Here is a 22,253-nt window from a genome sequence, read left to right on the forward strand (position 1 = left end):
GATTCAGGCACTTGAAGACTGTCTGAAGTAAACAATATTCCTGCATTAATATCATTATGTTAGTTAAAATATTAGTATTTTAAAAAATATATTTAGCTCTATCATCAGAGCTAAATAGGATATAAAGCGATTGTTTTAACCTTATGAAACAGTTTCACTGAAGCAAGAAATAATACTTGATCTCATGATTTTTTGATGGAAAACAACCAAAATAACTTCAGCCATAATAATAATCATAATCTGGGTAAGATTTTCAGTTGGTTTGACATATTCATTTCAAAGTAGTGATGTTGATTTATAACAGTGGATAATATGACTATTAGGTTTTAAAGTCTACTTTTAAATGTAAACCTTAAAAACCTTACAAGTACAAGCTAAATACATTGGTATATAACCTTTAAAATTCACACCTAGACAACTGCAATGCTAAAAAGCTTGTTGATTACCATTTCCTTTGGCCAGTTGAGAATTCTGGTGAACAATGAGAAAACATTTTGCTTCTCACCCTCTGAAAACAGGTCACTCTTTTGGACCAAATTATGATTTCTTTTATTTTAATACCTATATTGATCCAAGATACTTTTTTTTATCTAATAAGTAATTCTGGATTTGCACCAAGATAATAGGCATCAGAATTTGGTGCAACCTCCCAACAGCATTCTGTTTTTTTCTGTCTGAAGTTCTATACTGTATTGTAACAGCAGAGACATACAGTCACATCAACAGTCTTACTAAGTCAGGCAAAACAGATATTTATATTTCAACGTACTTAATACCCACATGATGAAAAATAAATTGAACTAAGTATAGTACGAATACATTTGGGCTTGTCCGTTTTGTTGTGTTTCTTAAGGGGCATTTAAAGGCCCAATTTTCAACATTGTAAAAAATCTTACAAAAAGGTATTTAGAAGAATTAAGGATTGACAAAAATAACATAGGTACCAAAAATCAAGCAGATTATCATATCCTGAGACTATGAATATAAATTAAGTAGGTACTAACTCCTTGAAACATTCTTAGAACTGATTTTTAGAGTTATACTGAGCATAAATGGATCAGTGTCTCCTCCCTAGAGATGCTTTTATATTTTTATTTATTTTTTTACTTACAGATTTTCTAATGCATTTTCAATATTTTCCTATGGCTTTTTCACTGAAGAGACCATGTTGAATGGGGGAAGTGATTTAATATTTATCAGTTCTCCCTTCTATAAATATATTTCTTTTGTTATCTTGCAAGCTTCTCTTTATATTTTTTTATTTAATAAAATATTTCTTCACAGTTTAAAATAAGTTTGGAAAATCTGCTTTCTAAATAATATGTTTTGTATTCGTTATTCTCAATGTAGTTAATTAACATTCAGAACCTCACTTTTTCCTTTCAACTCAGTCCATGCAAAGTGATTTGAGTGCAAGATGCAGATATTGCCCCTTAGAATACCATTCAGTACTTCACAAGTGCTCCACTGAGCTATTAACTTAGCAGTTGGATTTTATTTCTTATCAATGTAAGAAAAATGGGAAATATTGTTTTATATCTGCATCACAGATTTATTTACCCTCCTTTAAATTAAGGCTCAGATCCCGATGACATAGTACATTAAGAATATATTCAACTTCTCTCACATGAGTAGTCCCATGACCTCTATGGGATTTTTCTGTTATTAAAGCATTTGTAGAATTTAGAGATTTTGCATATTTATAGTAAATTCCAGTTACATGCCTAGCTTATAGTTATAGGAATAGTTCCAATGAAGTCACACTGGCTCCTGTGGTTTATTCATGTAAGCAAGACTTGAACACTTGACTTGAAATGAATATTTTTGATGAATCAACACTTCAGGAACATCTTGTAGATTATATTTTGTTATTATTTTCAAGTACATAAATCCTAGCACATTTATTGTACATTACAGTCTCAATTTAACTGAAATCAACGAGAGAACTATTTTTGCTGAAGGAAACGCACAGAGATATACTTTCTAATGGCAAATAGAGCTAATGCAGCACTCCCATCTGTTCACACTCCTTCAATTGGCCATTTGTGCAAACTTTAATGTGATAAAAGCATTGTATCACTGTATAAATATAGAATTATAGAAACGTCAGTAGTGACTCCATAAATAAGGTTTCATGGAGAAATGCAATCAAACAAGGATCATGAACACAGTCCTGCAAGATGTTAATTGTTCTGGTCTGGTTCCAGCAAAGCAATTAAGCACATGCTTAATTTTAAACACATAGATAGACCTTCTGAATAAATAAAACTGCTTACTTGCTTAAAGTTATGTTTGCGTTAAAGTACTTTGGTGGATTGTGGTAGAATCCCAGATCCCTTGTTTTTTTTAATGTACATTAGAACATTGAGTTATTTACATGCGGTGAGTTATTCTCATGAGGTGAGATTCAGTGTCAATGTACTTGTAAATACAAGGAATGACTTAGGGAACACATAAAATGCTGCAGTAAATATATATTTTATCCTTATAAACTGAGGCTATTTCTCTGTGGAAAATTAATTCAGTAGTAACATTTTTGAAAGAACAGGACTTTACCTTCCTTTAAAATTTGTAACAATAACCATATCACAGAGGAATAAGTATTTTCAGCTTGGAAAGACTATGTTAATGAACTCTGAATTTACAACCTATCAGTTATACAAAAGACTGTTATAAGTATTGCTTTTTATTTAACATTAATTCAAGGTTTTGGCCTAACACTAATTCTTATAGGTGCTCTGTACCATAACCTCTAAAAAACAGATATGCAAACGGCATCAATGCTAAGAGACAATAAAGGAGATCTCTGTACTAGTTACTGAAATTCAGTGTTACACCTTCCTTCCTTCAGGATCCATGGGATATATATTGGTCAGCATGTACAGTCTTCAAGCTTTAGAAGGTCTTTCTAAGAACTTTTTTTTTTTTTTTTTTTTTTTTTTCCCAGAAAAGCCTCTGTGTGTTACACCTATAACTATCTATGTATGGGGATAGATAGCTAGGCCATATGAACTCATGCGTCTCCTCAACAGAGCAAGGTTTTCCCTCCAAATTGTCTTATTAATAGTATGAGGTGTTTAAATAAAATGTGGAGTTACTGTTGCATTTAGTTGGAAGTTTTCTTTTTAGATCTGAAAAAAGGTATTCCTGAAAACTTGTCTGCTTTCTCCAGCTGTATGACTTAATAAAACAGGACAATGTCTCCTTCTTACAAACCTGCCTTACTTTTAATCTACATGCTATTTCAACTAATTTAGCATTAATCATAAAGGACACAATTCAGTTAGACTTAGAATGAAATTTCTACATGCTATAATACAATAAAAAACAAACAAACAAACAATCAAACAAAAAACAACGAGTATCCTAAATGGTTCCACTTTTGAAAATGAAGAAGCAAGAAGGAACTAAACAGTTTTGAAACCTGGCCAATACCATTCTTGTTGTTTTTCTTGCTTTGATTGTCACTTAACCTCACAAAAAATATATTTTTGTGATATTTTTTGCTGATGCAGTTAATTTTTTTCTCACTTCTCAGCCAGCATTTAAAATATTGAAAAATGTATCACTATTAGCTAAAAGAGTGTGATCAAACACTGGAAAAGACAACTATGGCAGCGACATAATTATTTTCTTAAAAAATGAGGGAAATATTACATACTTCTGTGAGTAAGCCAGAGCAACCTGTGTATGATGAGTAGGTATTAAAACAGGATAATACAATGGAGATTAGCAAATGTTAATTCCAGCAATGTATATTTCCAACTTTATTACCTCTGGACAGTCCCAAGTATTTGAATGTTCTTTGAAGTCACAAATAGCTAAGACTGAAAAATTCTGGATTCTCTTCAGCCATTGCACACAGACTCGAGTATCTGTTACCCAAGTAAGCCAAGTAAAATAATGATCACTAAAAAATAAAAGAAAGAGAAAAAGAGTGGTCATTAAAGAACAAAAATATAGAAGCATTGCTACAGACTGTAACCCCCATTTTGATCTGTGGAATACAAAAACAAAACTTCTATTCTCTTAGAGATGTGTTTTGTCCTTTGTAACAATACATATACGGGTATACAAAATACAACATTTCTAGTTAGCTTCTGACCAATCTCCAATTAAGAGACTGATAGGGTACTACATTGTTAGAAAACAATTCAGAGGGTACTACATTGTTAGAAAATAATTCAGAGTTTTAAGCATTTAAAATAAAAATTAAAAAACAAAACCTAATTAAAAAAAAAAAATTGAAGACTTATTTGAGGGCACACTACCTTGATGCTATTGCTGCAGGAACTGGGACCTCTTTAGGACCAAATGCTTCAGTGTTAGTAGTGTCTACAATAAACACTTTAACAGTAGGATTTTTAGCACCAGCCTTGAAAGAAAATGCATCACATTATTCAAATCAGGCTCTGAAAAAATCAGATCTAGGAAAATTACAACACTTTTTGTAGGGATAAGTTACAAAATATTTATTCATTTGAGTACAACAGTACAAATATGACTTTTTAAGATCTCAGAGTAGACTCTACACGTAGGACGTTATTTAACTTTGCATCATTTTATAAATAAAGAAAAAACCCTTTTGAACAGCCAAATTCAGTGCATTTCTATACTGAAAACATACTGCTTAATGGGAACCAGTGCTGTATTTGCAGTGTGTATCTCTGCAGTACAGTACAAAACCCAAACCTTCTTGCTGTAGGTGTGGCACCTGAAAACAGGTAGTTTTTAATATCTTCAGACCCCTTGAGATCAAAATGTACGATGAAGTATGTAAATAGACTGAAGCTGTCGTAGCCTTTATTTTGCAAAATAAGCAACATCTCATAATTGAGGTACTGCAACGTAAAATAACAAACTATGTAGTTAACACATCACAAAAAGTAAACTGAATTAGAAAAAGTACGGCTTGGCCATAAAAACGTACTTTTGCACATGCTTTTTACTTACATGAGGAATTCTGTTTATTTTACTACATTATTGAGCATGGCCATACCTTTTCAGAGCTTATCCCAATTTTTTTTTTTTTTTTTTTCATTAATTTAGGCCACAATGGATTTAACCATTTAAATACAAATACTTTTAAAGCATAGTTAATGTTACAGTTATCACATCTCAGGAAATATGTCAAAAGAATAAGAAACATACCTTTGGGTATGGGATAATTATTTTTCTGGGATACTGGTCCTCACCAAAATATGAATATTCAATAACTGGTATGTCGGAATCATTAAATTGTACGTATGCTAAATACCTTCCACTTGGAGACCACCACATTGCATATTTTGTTGCTAGCATTTCCTCTGAGGGAAAAAAAATCACTCTTGATTGCTTATCAGTGTAATGTATCTTCCGATCTATTACATCATTTTACTCTTGTCAACCTAGACATATAGAAAGACTTCTACTAAACAAATAACAAGATCCAATCCTGCATCAAGATTTTGCAATGCATTTCAAAGAAAGGTGTAGAGAACTCCCAATAAGTGCACACAAATCCCTTTTGACTCAGTTGGGTTTTACATTTTTTTTTTCTTTTTTTTGGATGTACTGACGTGCCAAATAATGAGCCAACATTAAATCTTCAATTAAAGCTTAATGCCCAGTCACCACGTATGCAGCAGAACAATGCCTAATTTGTAAAGTTCTGATATAGTTTCAGTAACCATAACCAGGATTCAGTAAATATAACCAGGATTTCGGTCATACAGTATGAATGCAAAATGCAGTCACTGGCAGAAAATGTATTTCTAGTTTGTATAGCTACGTGTGCTCTTAAAGATGATAATAGTTTACTTTAAAATAAAGCCATGGCACACACTTCCAAGTGCTCTCATTTTGGTAAATCCCACAGGTATTTATTTACTATTATAATAAATTGAATCCTTTGGAAAATCCATCTCACCCCTTCTTCAGCTTTTGTTTTGGGAATAGCTCTCCGTACACTGGGATAATCTCATCTGCAAACACATTCATCTACAAAGTTCCATTGTGTATAAATTTCCACATCTCTCTCTTTCTCTGTAACTCCCTAGATTCTTCTCCCTTCCAAGCCAAGATCTAATCCTGTCTCTCTGCCAGTGCCTCACACTCCTCTATGGCTCTAAACAATGACTGACTCAGCCTCACTAATTCTCCTTTTTTTTAATAGCATTAAGCAAATCATGTTCCTTCTGTTCTACAAACCTCTTCATAGCTTGCTTGTACCCCAGTTCTCCTCTCTCACTGTTTACAGGCAGGTTAACTCCGTAATCAATTCATTATGCCAATTTCCATCGCTTACTACATATACTTTCAGTATCATTATTCAACATTTTATCTCATGCTGCCTCCAACCTTTGGAAGACCTTTCTTAGGAGCACATGAGCAGTGCTTATATGTGCAGTGAGGACATGGATAAAAACAAGAAAACATGTCATAGATAGGGACTAATTATATGAAATAAATATGTGAAATGTATGAAATATGTTATATGTGAAAGAAAAAAAAATCTTCTAATTTGTATTTGTAAACTTCAGTTTCTGAATGCTCCTTGGCTGCTTTGTAAAAGGAGGTAGTGATTTGTATACACCTACTTAAAACAGTTTCAATATATGTGATTCCCTTCTCATTTTCCCTTTCCCCAAAATAAGAAGTCATTGCCAGTTCCTAGCAACCCTAACATGGCAGAAAACAGAGGAAAGTAAGTAATCCTTAGGGCTCCAGAAACAGTGCATCATCACAGATGGTGTAGAATGGATCTAGAAAATTGAACAATTCAGACAAAACACTCAACAAGTTAGTTGTTGCCCTTTGAGATGTACTTACCTTCATAGACCCAATCTGGAATCCCATTAAATATTTCATTCTCTTTTCCATCACCAGTTAATTTAATTGGTGCCTCTCTTGGACTTTGTTTCAAATATATATTATTCTGATAAACATATGCCTAAAGACAAGAATATATTTCTTATGAGTTCATGCACCAACAACAGGAGTTTTTGTCTGGGTCAAAGATTTTGCAGTCAACACTACTAATTATACCAACAAGAAGACATAATCAGTGAATACAAAATAATAAATATTTATGTTAGTAACTCTACATTAAAAGCCTTTGCAAATTGCACAAGAGTAAGTACTTCTGTAAATAAATTTTACATTACAGAAAAAATTCTATGTTCAAATATGCCAGAATAAATCCTGAACAAATCCCTTGATCTTAATAAACTTCAGAGAATTCTGTGGCTAGCTTTGGTATGGAAAAGCATGAAAATAAAATCTCTGAAACTCATTCAGGTTGCTGTGTCTACCCTCAGGTAGACAAAGTATCCTTGTGACTTTTCCTTCTGGTGCCACCAAATCAGAAGAAAAAAACAAATTCAAAAAGACTCAGAAGAAAACAATCAAACTTTTCTAAATCTGTCAAGAGGCCTGTGTGATGTAAGATGAGAAAAAGATTAATCTGTTTGGGCTGGTTCGGGTTTTTTTTTTTTTTTTTAGTCACTAAAAGAGAGTTCTTGCAAGAAGTGCTTGCAGCCCTTGCATATCTCTACATTTAAACCAAATGAAGGGATTTGTGGTTAAGAAACTGAATCAGAAACATGATTTTCTTAGAAAATTATTTGTCTTGAAGCTATAAACACTAGTTAGCAACAAAAGTGTAACACTTTAACTATTTGATTATTTAAATGAATAATAAAACTCCTAAAACTCTTGAGAAACAATATAAGGGGAATTGCATAAAATCATTACAGACTATAAGTACTTTATCAGTAAAATATTATCACTGTTTTGTTTTCAGAATTCTCGACAAAGGAAATAGCAATATTTCATTTAATAGAGAGACATAATACTCCTTCCTTACCCCTCCCCCCCCCAAAAAAAATCAAAAAATATATTTTCCTAATACATTTTCCATTCATATTTTGTGTATTTTCTTGTGAGTTTTCTGAAATTAATATGATGTTTAAATGTAATTTCAAGCACAAATATTTAGTCAATACTGGGCAACTAGTTCTGAAACCACCAACTTGGGCTGATACTTTGGAACCAAGAATAACTAACATATACAAACTTGTAACTATATTCTTTAGGCAATTTAAAATTATTTTAAAATACTATCAAGTAGTTATTCAAAAAATATGGGAACATTTTTGTAATACTTAGAATCTGATAGATATTTCCTACAATAAAAATTTGAGAAGAGATTTAAATATGGGATCTTTAAATCTCCAAATTAAACTAATAATATTGCATGGTGTCAAAGGAAAGCACATCATTTTTCAGGCTTTGAAACTGAATTTAATCCTATATTATGTTGGTCAATGCTTGATAAGAGACTAACTAGCCAACTAAAACTAGCCAACATTGTAGTTGAGGAACATGTATTCTTTTATTGAAACACAGACAAGTTAATATTTAGCAAGTTAAAACCATCTTTATCGTTCTTGTTCAACCAAGGTTGGTACACATGGGCTTCTCAAAAATATGGCTTAACAAAGCAATAACCAAAGGCAAATAAAAGTCTTCTAGTCCCATAAAGCAAAATGATTCTAGAGCTTTGTTATCTTTACTGACCAATTTGTGTCCAACGGGTGACCAGGATATATACTGAATTTTATGTGGAAGCTGGTTTTCTGTTACAAAACCACTAAAAAAAGGAAAAAAGTTGAAATAGCTTTTTTGCTCACAGTGCAAATGGATCATTATACTGTACATTCATGTAAAATTCATGAAGAGCTATATTTTCTAACAGTTTTTTGTTTAATGAGCAATGCAAAATTAAAGCAGGCAGTCAGACATGCAGCAATGTGATTGTGTGCACTAGTGCTGGCAAAGGGTAACAACTCGACCCTTTGAAAATATATGCAACAGCCAAAGAAGGCAGCCTTATCTCCTCCTAAATACCACGTAGACATCTACAGGCATTTCCTCTACTTGCAATCTTCATTATAGTCTCAGCAAGTCATTGGGAAATGTGAACTCAGTGGTCACATGATAGTTCCCAGGATATAACATGCTGAAGCAAGAGTAACAGCAGCAGTTAGAACATTTGTTAAGGATCACAGAGCCACATGCAGTACCTCTGTACTTACAGTAGCTAGTAGTAATCCTGTCACCTTGAGCAAAAAGTTTCCCAAGAATGTAGCAGCTCAGTGCAGTCCCTGTTGCTCAAAGCTAAGAAGCATTTGGTCATGCTACAACTTCTGGCATAAAAAGGTGACTGGGGAGGCAGATGGCCTCCTTCAGACTTCGGTAGAAAGCAGAAGAGGAGTGGTTTGCGGAAGATCTTGGGAAAAAGACCAAATGCCATGGGAGGAGCTGTAAGTTTTGGGGGAACCCAAGACGGACTGTTACAAGATCACTGAAGAAAATGTGAGATTTTAGGAAAGCTGAGCATTAAATTAACCAGAATAAGGATGAATTAGAAAACAGAAGGGCAAGGAGACATCTGGTGTGAGACTGAAGTGGACTAAAGCAGCCAAGACAGGGTGGGAGAAATTTATGCAAAGAAGAAAAAAAAGATGAGAATCTTGAGCAGTCAAAGTTTTAGGGCATAGAATATAAACCAATGCAGATACCTGGATGAATAGATGAAAGGACTGTAAGATTTTCCCAGAGGCCATTTATTTCAAAGAATTTCTTGATTTTGCAGAAGTAATAGGTAACAATCATTAAGCAAACAAGTAACAAATTCAAGTAAAAGCTAAGCAGTGAGTAGGCACATTGATAGAATAGAGTTTTTCAGTAAAATGCTTCCAAACACATCACTACAGAGTATTTGCCATAGCTCTCTGTAAGAAATATCAGGCCTTACCCATAAATGAGATCATAAATGTGGTATGATGCTGTATAAGAATATCTCCACAGCTGCAAGAAAAAAAATAGTATTATTAAACTGGAAAAGGATAATCTAATTAAAAATCATCAGCTGTCTGTTCACAGCCTTCCACTTTATTCAAGAAAAAAAAACAAACACAAAAACAAATATTTATACTTAGTAACCACAATCAACAAAATACTGAATGAAACCAAACATTTCATTAAGCAATATATTAAAATAATTACCTTTGAATAATTGCTCTCCAGAGCCATGAAGTATTTGTCTGATGACAACACATAATTTGAAGCATTAACTTGTTTCTGAAAGATTAAGAAGTAGATTAGATTCTAGTAAACACTTTAAATAAGGAATTGATGAGTCAGTTTTTAATCTACTCACTTCTAAAGAGATACTTGAAAAAACTGCATTGTGCTGTCTTTTTATTCATTGAAAAGGTACATACCATTGTGCTATTAGTCATGATAGTAGTTAGGTAGTTCAGTTCAACGTTGTAAAGAATAATATCATCTTCTGCAGACTGATGAAGATATTCATTATCTTTAAAAACAAGATAAACAAGATAACTTGCATAGAAGATACTGCAGAACATTTCAGTTTATGAAAGTATTCACTGTTTTTGTCATTAATCGATTTTGTCATTAATAGATTTTGAGCAAGTATCTTTTGGCATCTACATTAAAAATGTTTTTCTTCTATTGATGCCAAGGTACAGAATTATACAACTGTCTCAAGGGTTTCAGATTATGTGCTCAAGATCTTACACTGCACACAGAATCATCTAGTTAACTTCATTATACAATGACATTTTATTCTTAGTAATATCTAATCAAGATTATCAGGGACAGACACATTAGAAGACTAGTATCACCATGTAAAAACTATAAAGAAAACATTTAAGGTCCTTGCTTATAATTTCACCAGCACATTCTCATTTGTACAGAGCTGTACCATGTAACTGACACTACATAAATGACTCTGCCCCTACTCACACAGATTCTACATGGTGAAGGTGAGTGGCCTCCAATGAGAATTGAATTTAACCTTACCTATGCTCAAGACATGAGCCATAGTTTGGCAGAGTGTGAAGATCAGAATTTTAGTTTCACATCGTTGTTTTCATTACTTTAAACAGAGATAAGAAATTACGTATTTGGTGTAGCTAAAGAGAGATAGTCTTTAACAATTTAAAAGCAGCCTGAAACATTGTATAAGGTTTTAATTTGGAGGAAAATTAGATCACCCTCAGATATTTAGAGGACGCTTATGTGATTTGAGTAAAAGCATTTGAGGTGATCTCAGGCCCCCTTAGGAGGAGCTATTCAATTTCAACTCCCTGCTTCAGTAGGAAAGTAGGCATATGGAACGCTGTAGGCATGACTATCTATGGAATCTATGGCATGACTTTTGTGTGAGTTTTGTGAATGTTGAGAGGAAAGATAAGTTTAAGTGACGAGGATATAAAGAGGGAAGGAGAATATCAGGTTTAGGTGATATGCTGCCTACATACTTCTGAATTCAGACAGAATTCTAACAAATGGTGACCTAATTTTTAAATCATGTAAGTGATGGTTACATACTTCAAATTGCTAACTGTGAAACTTGAACTGCTGCTAGCAATGTCCTGAAGAGCTTTAGTTCAGTTCTAAAATTGTGGGTTTAAACTAACGTGATAAGATTCTATGTGAATGGGCATTTTGTTTCTTGTCTCTACTCAGAGAATAACTGCTTGAGGCAGTGCAGAGATATGAGCAGGAGTGCTGCATGTACTAGAATGTAACCCATTCTAGCTCAAACTTTCTGGTGCTGCTGCAATTCAGTGATAACAAGAGTCGTATTTCAGCTATGCGCTGACACATATGTCAGCAGCAATTAACTTCATGTCTACCTCTACTTGCTTAGAAAGCCATCTTTAATTTCTATGCATTGCCTTGTAACTTGGAAATTTCAGCAATGTCTGCATTTCCATAAATAAGAGACAAGAACAGCTGGGCTCACTGCAGAGTTAGGTACTACTGAAAACAAGAACAGGGCCTGTAAGACAGGCTACCTCAATTATTACCAATGGTAAGAGAAAAAATGCTGTGACAAACACAAAAAAAAAGAGAAATGCCTTGAACATGACTGACACATTGACATATTTACTTCACATGCTGCAGTAAGTATGACAGTAAAAGAAATAAATCACCAAAAGCCTCTGTAAAATGATAGTTTAGGCTTAACTCAAACGTTTGTGTTGAAACATCAAATAGTGGGAATTTCTAGAATGACTGACAGAAGAGTAAGCTTGACTTTAAGTTTTGACTAGCAAATTGTTTAATTTTATATTTAGCATTCATTCACAGTCTGGAAGAAAAATACATTTATTCGTCTGTATAAATCAGCCAGGAAATACATATTAGAAAGGCTTATGTATCTTTGAGAAAAGGTTTTACTTACCTGACACCCAATAAGGAAAAAATGTCTTATATTGAAAGTTTCCATTTAAATAATCATCCAATGTAAGAGCTCTAGGATCATCATCTGTGTTGACAACTGAAAAGGAGACAAAAAGTTTTTGTTAACACAATGCTGTGAAGTGAAATTAAAAAAAAATAAAAAAAAAAGATTACTTGACAAGCATTTCCTCTTTTCTATAATTTAAGCACCAGAGAATATTGAGGATAGCGTAATCCTGGAACCATGCAGGCAGCAGGCACAGCAGAAAGGAAAATTCTCTGTTTTTGTTCTGATAAGGTTCTTCAGCCTCTGAAGGAGTCACCTTTAGGGACACAAAATTAGCAACTGGATGGATGAATTATTTTCACCCAGAAATTTATTCATTGAGATATATTTACTTTTAGATCCTGGGAAAACAAGAAAAGCTACTTATGTACATAGGACATTTTTTTTTTTTTTTTTAAGCATAGGTTTTGTGAACTTGTGTGTACCTGTGAACAGAAACAACTATTTGTCTGAATAGAGATCTACAAATATTCAGCAAAGAGTCAAACTGTATGTACATACAAGTCCCTACTGCCAAATATCATAAAAGCTTCATGAACCAGTGTTAGAAGATGGACATAAGACTTTCAAAATGATCATCATCCACATGTATTTCTTAGGAGTCACATGAAAGAAAAAGACAAATGTGCACAGGTTAAAATAATGTTGAAATGTAATGAATGACTGTGCCCAAACTTTCACTTTTTATTTAGTGCTTTAAAAGAAAATTGTTAATAAATCTGGAAAGAAGACAGGTGCTCTGGTATTTGATCTCTAACCAGATCAGATAGACATTAAAAAATATACAACCATGTGGCTGGTTTTGTTACTTTTCTTTTACCACATTTCTTCCAAAAACTAAAGCACCTTAAATTAGGGATGGGGTCCAGAACAAAAAGGACGGACAATCAGCCCAGATGAGAAGAGGTAATGCTGAAATGCTGGCTTTCTAAGTACACAGACATGAAAAAAAAATCATTGTAGAAGTGTAATTAAAAGCAAATAATAATGATAATAGAAATTCCATAGACTTCACAAGAGAAAGATTACTCAAAATATTTAATCTTCAAAAGACACAGGTACATTTCTGAGAAAGGCCAATTTTAAAAATTTGACATCTTTCAAGTCTAGGCATTCTGGATTTGATACTTTTCTCTTTTAAAGTCAAGGTGAATTGTGCTATGGTCACCAGAGGTAGAGGGGATGACCTCACACATGGTCTAGTAGATCTCTGCCACTCAGAAGACAGCCAGAAACTCAATATGACTCATTGCCCTCAGGTTTCATATCATGCTCCATCACTTCCCCATTACAGCCTCTCTCAGCTAAGATCACACTCACTTCCTGGGAAACATTTCTTCATATTCTCTCCATTACTTTAAAATGATAATTCATGTTTTCTCCAGCTACATGACTATTATTTACTGTAGAATACACATGTCAGGTTGACCACTGACACTAGGCTTGTCTGCACTAATGCAGAAGAAAGCTGTCGTGAGAAATAAAATGGAATGTCAATCCATGGGCAAAAACCTATCAGTATAAACTCTGAGCTATTGCTATATGTAGAGAAAATATTCCAAAAAGTTCAATATAAAGAATGTCTCTTGTTAATCCCATGATTGTACATTATGGATCCTTGATTAATGACAAGCACAGAATATGGCAAACTTAAAAAAAATACATAGAAAGAAATAATTCCAAAGAAGAATCCAAAGCCACTATATTTATATTGAACAATGATTACTTATCACCAACTTCCAGTTTAAATTCTCTAACTGAATGTCTATTAACTATTAGAAATCCATGGTTAAGATCTGTTTCCACAGTTGTGTGTAAAGGAGCCTTAGATTTACTCCTGTTGCTACCTTAATGTGGTAAAATTTCTCTGTTCCTTCTCTCAGGTTAAGAGGAGTTTTTACTAAAAAGAAAAGCAGCATGACAAATGTATCATCTGTCCTCTAATTTTCACAGCTTTAATTTAAACCTTTACTCTGTTCACCATCTCACCCTTACATACTTAATATTCTGTGATAATTTATTATGACTGCTAATGATTTTCAAAATGTGTCCACTTCTATCTGAATTTCTACCCATGGACTGAAAAAACCTGAACACAACTTTCACTTGATTACTTTTGGTTTTGAATGCTTGTTTCTAGGCAACTGAAGACATATAGCAATGCTTTAATTAAGAGCAGCAGCTTTAATTGTTTGCTGTAATTGTTGCTTCTTTTTTCTGTAACTAAAGACTAGTTCAATAATAGTGTTTGAAACCTCAGAATAGACCCTAACAAGAAAAGTACTTTACATGTCTGCATCACTATATGGACAGTGATTTGGATGCTTGTTGGTAGGCTTTGTAAGCTATTTTGCTGAATTTAATTTCTTTGTGAAATAACAAAGATGAAACCATATGCCAAAAGACAAAAAAGAAGCACATATCAGAGCCAACCACAGAAATGAAAGGTTACCAGATTTTAACTTTGCTTTCTTCCCTTTACTGCCCCACCATCTTGATTTTAATGGTTTGTGGTCCATTTGCGTTCATTTACAGGGTGCCATTCTGTATTTCTCTTGTACATTTCAAAAAATCAGAAAATGCAGAATAATTCTGTGCACTGAATAAATTAATTTGCTTCACAGTGTAACTTGCTTTTCATATTCCATGATTGTAATTATTCATGCATTTCAGTGTATTCCATGTACATGTATAAAATTGGTGTTAAAAGCCTGCAAGCATCTATTGTCACCGACTTTATGCAGACACCGTCTCCTTTAGTGTTCATTTTTTTCTTGTGAGAGAGTTTAACGAAACACAGAAAACAGAACTTCTAATCAGTAAGTAATCACTTGACAAAAGAAAAACTGGTAGTGTTCTGGGACAGCAACCTTGCAAATGGTGTTGTATTCACTACAATATCACAGAGCCAAGATCTCGGTCTGTGTCACGTCAAGCATGCAATGGGAACAGAAATATTGATCAATCAGGATTCTGGCTATTCATTAAAAATAACAGAACAAAAGATGCCTGTGGTTCTGTTACTGCTTTTGAGGTACAAACAGATATTTTCTTTCCTGTTAATGCTGATGATGAACACAATTAGTTACACCAGTGTACAAGTGAAAATAATCTGAAATGTTTAGAGTCAGGTTATCATAGCTGTGTTATCAAGGTAAGTTGCAAAACACATTCCTAACTCAGTGAAATGTAAAAAAAACTGTCATCAATTTCTCAGTCATCTGCAGTTCATGATAATGACATTGCTCATGGTACTCTTCTCAGACCCACAGAAATTGCGTAATATAAACTGCTAAGTATTTATCCCCTATTTCTCTCTGAAAAGAAGAAAATTATTTTCCAGTACAACTTTTAAAAGGTTTTCACATTTTGATATGCTTCCATGTATAAAGCAAAACCAGATATCATATCTTGAGAGGTTTGAAGAACATGAAATTACTAGAAACTTAGCAGACAAAAACACAACCAAATTATATCTTCCATTTCCTTCAGGATTAGAGATGACATTTTTCTTTGCTGGCGTCTTCAGCAGAGATTTAGCCTGTGTCTATATAATTCTCATATGCAATTAATCTTTCCAGATCACCACATCCTTTCAGTAAAGCAGTAGTCAAGGTGGAATGTACAAATAACATTCCATCTCTGTAGCTACTTCCTGTCTGTCTTTGACTTGCAAGATTTATAATCACAAAATTAATTTATATTTCTTCCTTTTGCAGCTGATCAGTAGATTATACAAAAAGGTTTAGGCATGAAATAGATAACTACAGCATTTGCAGTTCCATTTGAGAATACGAAGCTATAATCAGACATGTTCGACAAAATTATGTGTTCCATAATTGTCTGAAATGCTCTTTCTAAGAGTATTCTGTAAAGTAAGGTAAATTCTATTTCATCCTACTGGATCTAAATGTGATGTTTGATATGATTAATTACCAAGTTGCCGTTCCAAGAAACTATAGATGAAAAGAATTCTTTGTAAAGGCTGAGGAAGCTCAGACCAGTGAGCTGGTATGTGATAACTTCAGAAGGAAAAAATACATTCATTTCCTTTTACAGTACCTTCCATGATCTTTAGTAACTTCTTCAGGCTACCAGCCTGATCCTCATTCTCCCCTCTTTGTCTCCTTGCTGCTCTTTTTTATTTAGATTTCATTAAGATATTATATCCTTTTTAAACATGCAGATTTGGTATGAGTAAGTTTGGCTTGATACCACACCTTTATCTAATAATGAAAGCTCAGATTTGACCATGCTTCAGCTAAAAAATCTGGCACTCCATCATAGGACAGTAAATGTCACCACAATTCAGAGGTGGTTTCTCTTCACAGCACTACCTCCTGCTGATATAATTTATCCTCACATGATGCATAACAGAATTAACCCTAAATGCTTCACAAACCTCCATTCTTTCTCTCAACACAAATATTACACTAAGATTAATCACAGGAAAAAAAAAATCCCTTTAAATACTACAACTGGAATTCTACTACTACTCGTTGGCATAAATGACCATTAGGTCAGTGCCACTCAGGCTCTGAATATAAAACCACACTCACTTGAAGCTTTACCAGATCACTCAGCAGATCACACTGCATCAGCAGTTACACACAACTGGCATAATACTAGAGCAAACTCTGCACTCCTATTTTATCCAACATTGGCTTTAATTTTCAAATGCAATCTTAAATATGTTCACAAACAATTCACCATATCCTACCAACAGAGAAATATTTAACTTGTAATTGGGTAGAGAAATTTTATAATTGTTATGATACCATTGAAAACCAAGTATATGTTCATCAAGCTAAAGAAAACTACTAACAGATGAGTCTTATAACAGTGAGTCTTATAACCCCTAACATATAAAATAATATGAGGAGATCTGAGAATTACTTTTGTAGTCCTGTCTAAGAACATTATATGACATACACAATAAAGTTAACTCAGGTACTTTTCACTTCAAAGAGTTCATTGTTTCAGCATCTGCTGGCATTTGATCATACCTTCAGGATATTTCAGCTGTCAGTATGTTTCTTTATAGCAGTAAAGCCATAACAGTACTGACACAACAATCCTAAAGATGATTTAACAAACTTTTATGAACTTTAGAAGCTACTGTAGCTGTAGATGTTGTGTTTTCTACTACATTAGATTACAAATGCCTTACCTTTTGATGGAAGCAGTATAATACACATAAGTAATAAGGAAAGCAAAAGGCATATAACCACGCCAAATATTACTTTTAGCCGGGTCTGCAGGACAGAAACAAAGAATAATTACATTTCTAATATTGCCTGAAGTACACTTTAATGGCTGATAATGTAATTAAATCCTCCCGTTCTCGTTAACTGCTGAAATCCATCCAAATAACAAACAAAAAATGTCCCTGCAGTACATTTGAAAAGACTTCCCTTTCCTTTTTCTTTAAAGTAAATACTTTTACATCAGAGCCTGACCTTGTACAATAACCAACAGTTTAAAACAACAGACGTAAATGTTACGGAAAGCTAAATTGAGCTGCATACAGACCTTCATTTTCCTGCTGTATTCTAAAAGAATGCAAATTCTCTTTTCTGGGTGTTGGTCAGTGGATCTAGGAGAGGAGTTTGAGAAGGCAGTGTCTGTTTTCACAGTTGGAGGCCAAACCTCTGGCAGACTTTTTTTTTTTTTTTTTTTCCTACATACTTGTGTAAACTGTGCCAAATTTCAAAGGGTTTCCATAAAATTAGAAACAGGCTTTCGGGGAAGTTCTTGAACCAGAAATGGACAGCGGGTGGCTATAGGGGTGGTGATTATATACTTCCCATCGATGTAAGCTGTAACCAACATCTGCTTACACTAACTTATGGGTTTTATGACTCAACAGTTACTTGATATGTACTGTTTTTCTCTGAAAAGTATCTACAGTATATTTTGGCAAGCTTCACATTCTCGGGACATATTTATGACCTTATTTCTACTTTCTACTGAGAAATTAAAAGAAAATTCAAGCACATTGTTATTGTTTATCTATAACTCTTGTATGTTTACTTTCTGAAATAATAAATGATGGCATAAAAATGCAAAACAAGAAGCAAAACCACAAGTTGTTTAATGTCTTCCACATGTAAAGAGAACTACTTTTTTTCCTCTGAAAACAGTAAACTTCTGTGGGCTAAGTAACAGAGGTTGGGCCAGTAACTATCTACTGGCCCTGTGCACATTCTGAAATAGCACTTAAACCACCAATTGTACGTATTTTATTTAGCTCACTGAAATGAGGTCAACTGAAAACAGAGAAAACTTCTCTTGAGACCGCAGCGTCAAGTTACATAAGAGAATCCTCAGCAGAGAGAAGAAACCCTCGAAAAGAGAAGTACGTCGTGTTCACTAGCCTGACTTTGCACAAATATTCTTACTAACCCCTCTCAGACCTGCTCTGGAAGACGGGGAACACGCATGGAGCCGGGACGCGGCTCTTTCCCTTAACACAGATCTCGCCATCGGCGCTGCTGTGAGGGGAAAACCGCGCGGCGCCTCCTCGCAGCGGCCCGCGAGGGGGAGGGGGAAGGGGGGGGGCATAACGGCCGGGCGGGGGCGTGGAGAATAACGGTCGGCGCGGAGGAGGGAAGGCACGGCCCGGCCCGGCCCGGCCCGGCCCGGCACGCTGCCTCCTAGCGGCCCAGCCTCAACTGAGGCAACGCGACGTGATCTGCGGGCTGCTGCCGCTGCCGCTGCGTCTTGGTGGGCAGACTTTTGAAAAGAAATTCAATTTATTCGTGCGGAACAACCAGTGATGTGAAACATGCGTTATTTTTACAGAAGCTTGTGTTCTCTCAGTTCCCTTCTCTATCAGTTCTTGATACAATAGCAAAGAACAAGTTATACACGAGAACATTTCTGAAAAAGATACATCATGTTGACATAAGCCATGAAGGAAAAAAGGCTGAGAAGAACAAAAGACATTGTTTCTGATACACTGTATATAAAGGGCTGAACTGAGCTCAACCACAATAGCATTTCCTAACAAGATAAAACCACAACGACTCACAAATTCCAAAACAGAAATGGATTGCAACAAAAGATACTTTTCTCCATGTAACTCATGCTCATTATTCATATTTCCAAACTCTTATTTCCTAGCATTCTGTGGTTAATGCCGTATGTATTTGCAATAGCGCAGTTTGCAGTGTTATTGCATTCCGTTTCTTTCCTACCAGCACTGGTAATTTCTAACAACCAGAATATCACAAAATGGCAAATGCAAGTTTTGATCAGGCTAGTTTTCATTTCCAAACATGCAGCTTCCTCTGAGGAATGAACATTTAGAGAATGCCTCAAAGGAAATGATTCAAACTCACATGATCCAAATGACTTTGGTAAGTGACTTTACGCTGCATAGTACTTCTGTAATTTGGAAGTCTAAAGACACATGCTTTGGTAAGATTCACAAACACTGCAGCATTAGAAACAAAACAATATTCACCTGGCAGAGAATGAACCTTACAAGCTCCATACACCTACTGCTCCTGATATCCTTCCTTGGACTGTTTATACCAGTACTGCAAAGAAGCAAATACCAATTCTTTCAATAGCTAAAGCTCTTCCTAACTTCTGAAAAATCAAAACCACATAAGGCAAGATAGAAGTAAAAGTGGAAAAAAAGATACAATAAGGAATCCATTGGAGAAATGGAGGAAGAAGCAAATTATGGAACAGAAAACATTCAATTTGTACAGCAACTATCCAGCCAGTTATGCAACTACTCTAAGTTAATAAAATATTTACATTTCCCAGATGAGGAAATGTCAATTTACCTATGTAGGTTGTGCATGACATCAGACCCAAAGTAGACAGAATGATGAAAAGACAACTGAAGTTGAAGCAGTTAAGTAGCCATACACGCAGCTAGACAAATCCCCAGTGACTAATAGTTTTTCTTCTTTTCACATTTATGAACAAATAAAAGATCTAAGTAGAAAATGCAATCAGGATTTGTCACAGTCCCTGGAGGACTTTGAGTCCATAAAGGCAATAAATGAAGAAGCAGCTAGCAGATAAAACATGGCAATTTAGCTTGTTTTTTTATAACTTCACACTTCCTGGATGAGCAATATAGGCACGTTTTACAACCCCATTCAGAGACAATAACTTGAAGTGGAAATCCTTATCCTACAAGCCAGCAAGATTCATTTGAGGTTCATTACCCATTATGCTGAAGTGAGATTGTGTAAACACCCTTTAAGCTTTGGTGACAATGTAGCTGAGTCACACTAGGAACGGGGAATGTAACAGCAGCACACAAGTGGACTACAAGAAGCCCAGGCACGTTTTTGATACGGCCCTGTTGAACTCAGCTATAAAAGAAAAAAGAAATGCTGTTGCATAAGTTTTTGCTGCTTCAACAAAGAAAAGTACCAAAATCTCAGTGTTCACAAGATCTCCTCAGCATGAAAAATTATTGATAGAGGACCCAGCAGCATATATCTAATGATATATCTTATCAGGGTTTTGCACTTCTTCAAAGTATTGAATAAATGACTTCAGACACTTAAAAGTGCTATGTATGCCTTATATTACATTTACTTTCTAAACATCTCAGAAAACTTTTCTGATTTAAAAGTATCATTCAAAGAACCATAGCAACTCATTAATACAGATATCCAATGATCTGGATGATATTTATTTGCCAAGAGAAATCATTCTGATCATTAATTCTTATTAATTGATTCTTAGTATACTTTGTAGCATCTTATTTGTTGGATACAGACCACACTAACAAAATACATCTTAAATCATAACGTGTGTGATTTCCAACATTTTTAAACAGTAAGATTCTCAGATCAATGTGTAAAAAATGTAAAATGTGGCCTGCAGTTAGTGCTCAGTTAAATTTAAATTTTGTGACCGAAGTCACAAAAAGCTTCATTATTAAACATAATAGTAATGTACAAGAAAGAGAATAACTTGGTTCTAAGAACAATATATGAGTGAAATGGTTTCATTAAAAAAAAAATAAAATATCTAACACTAAACAAAGAAATTGGAGATTTCATATTTGTTCTGCATTGCACAATATTTAAAGGTAGGAATAACATTTTATTAAGATATAAACAATAAAATACACATATGCTATGAACTGTTTACACTTCCTACCTCCCACTGGACTTTCCCATTTATTATATCATTCAAAGATACCCATGGAATCACTGTGACTTGAAAGACCTTTGCGTGTATAATCTCTGAACTCTCACTACACCTACTACACCTGACACCATTTTTTTTAAACAGTCCTAAGGTAGTACTTTATTAATATAAATCACTGTAGTGGAATAATTTCAACCTATAAACTAGCTACAATTTCTGTAGCTTAAGCATATTGTAATCAACAAAAGTTCTACAGTGAAAACTCTCAGATGCATATTCATTTTATGACACAATGATCTGTTTATAAGTAGCTATTCCTAAAATGACCAATATCAATTTGATCATATCTGAAATGTGCCACTCTTCTCAGTTAGAAATGAGACCACCCCCCAAAAATAAAATCTGATTGGAAAAAAATTAACCTAGTATTTCTATTCCTATTAAGAATGTAGATCAATTACAGATCTAGGTGTAATAAAATACTTTTTGCTGGGTTCTATTTTTCAGCTGTTGTACTTAGAAACTTTTACCTGGGTCTACTGAAGTGTTTACATGTCTATTCAAGTAAACATACCACAGTATCCTGAATTTAGAGTTGACTGTTGTAACAACAAACAGAGCTTCCATGCTTCAGTATCTCACTTGCAAATAGGAGAAAATACATGTAAAATCTGTCAATTAGATAATTACGGAGACACGTGATGCTATTTTTTTTACAGTCAGAATAACATTATCCTTTAAATTTCTATAGTGAAACTCTATTCTCATTGTCACAATACTTACAGTGAAAGAGAAT

At 34.3% G+C, this 22,253-nt stretch overlaps 1 protein-coding gene across 1 annotated transcript in view; it reads right to left on the reverse strand.

The window, feature by feature from the left end:
* Positions 1-18,829, reverse strand: part of LOC137859044 (prolyl endopeptidase FAP-like) — a 37,803-nt gene extending 18,974 nt beyond the window's left edge. The window contains exons 1-11 of the mRNA XM_068687697.1: positions 18,734-18,829; positions 17,499-17,583; positions 12,263-12,358; positions 10,269-10,363; positions 10,051-10,125; positions 9,800-9,852; positions 8,560-8,632; positions 6,811-6,931; positions 5,152-5,306; positions 4,272-4,375; positions 3,775-3,910 (exon numbers count right to left, since the gene is read on the reverse strand). Of these exons, the coding sequence (XP_068543798.1) occupies positions 3,775-3,910; positions 4,272-4,375; positions 5,152-5,306; positions 6,811-6,931; positions 8,560-8,632; positions 9,800-9,852; positions 10,051-10,125; positions 10,269-10,363; positions 12,263-12,358; positions 17,499-17,583; positions 18,734-18,814 (1,074 nt within the window). The 5' untranslated portion in view covers positions 18,815-18,829. The remainder of the gene's footprint in view (positions 1-3,774; positions 3,911-4,271; positions 4,376-5,151; positions 5,307-6,810; positions 6,932-8,559; positions 8,633-9,799; positions 9,853-10,050; positions 10,126-10,268; positions 10,364-12,262; positions 12,359-17,498; positions 17,584-18,733) is intronic.
* Positions 18,830-22,253: the final 3,424 nt, after the last annotated feature.

This window comes from Anas acuta, chromosome 6 (assembly GCF_963932015.1).
Source record: "Anas acuta chromosome 6, bAnaAcu1.1, whole genome shotgun sequence".
NCBI classification, from domain to species: Eukaryota; Metazoa; Chordata; class Aves; order Anseriformes; family Anatidae; genus Anas; species Anas acuta.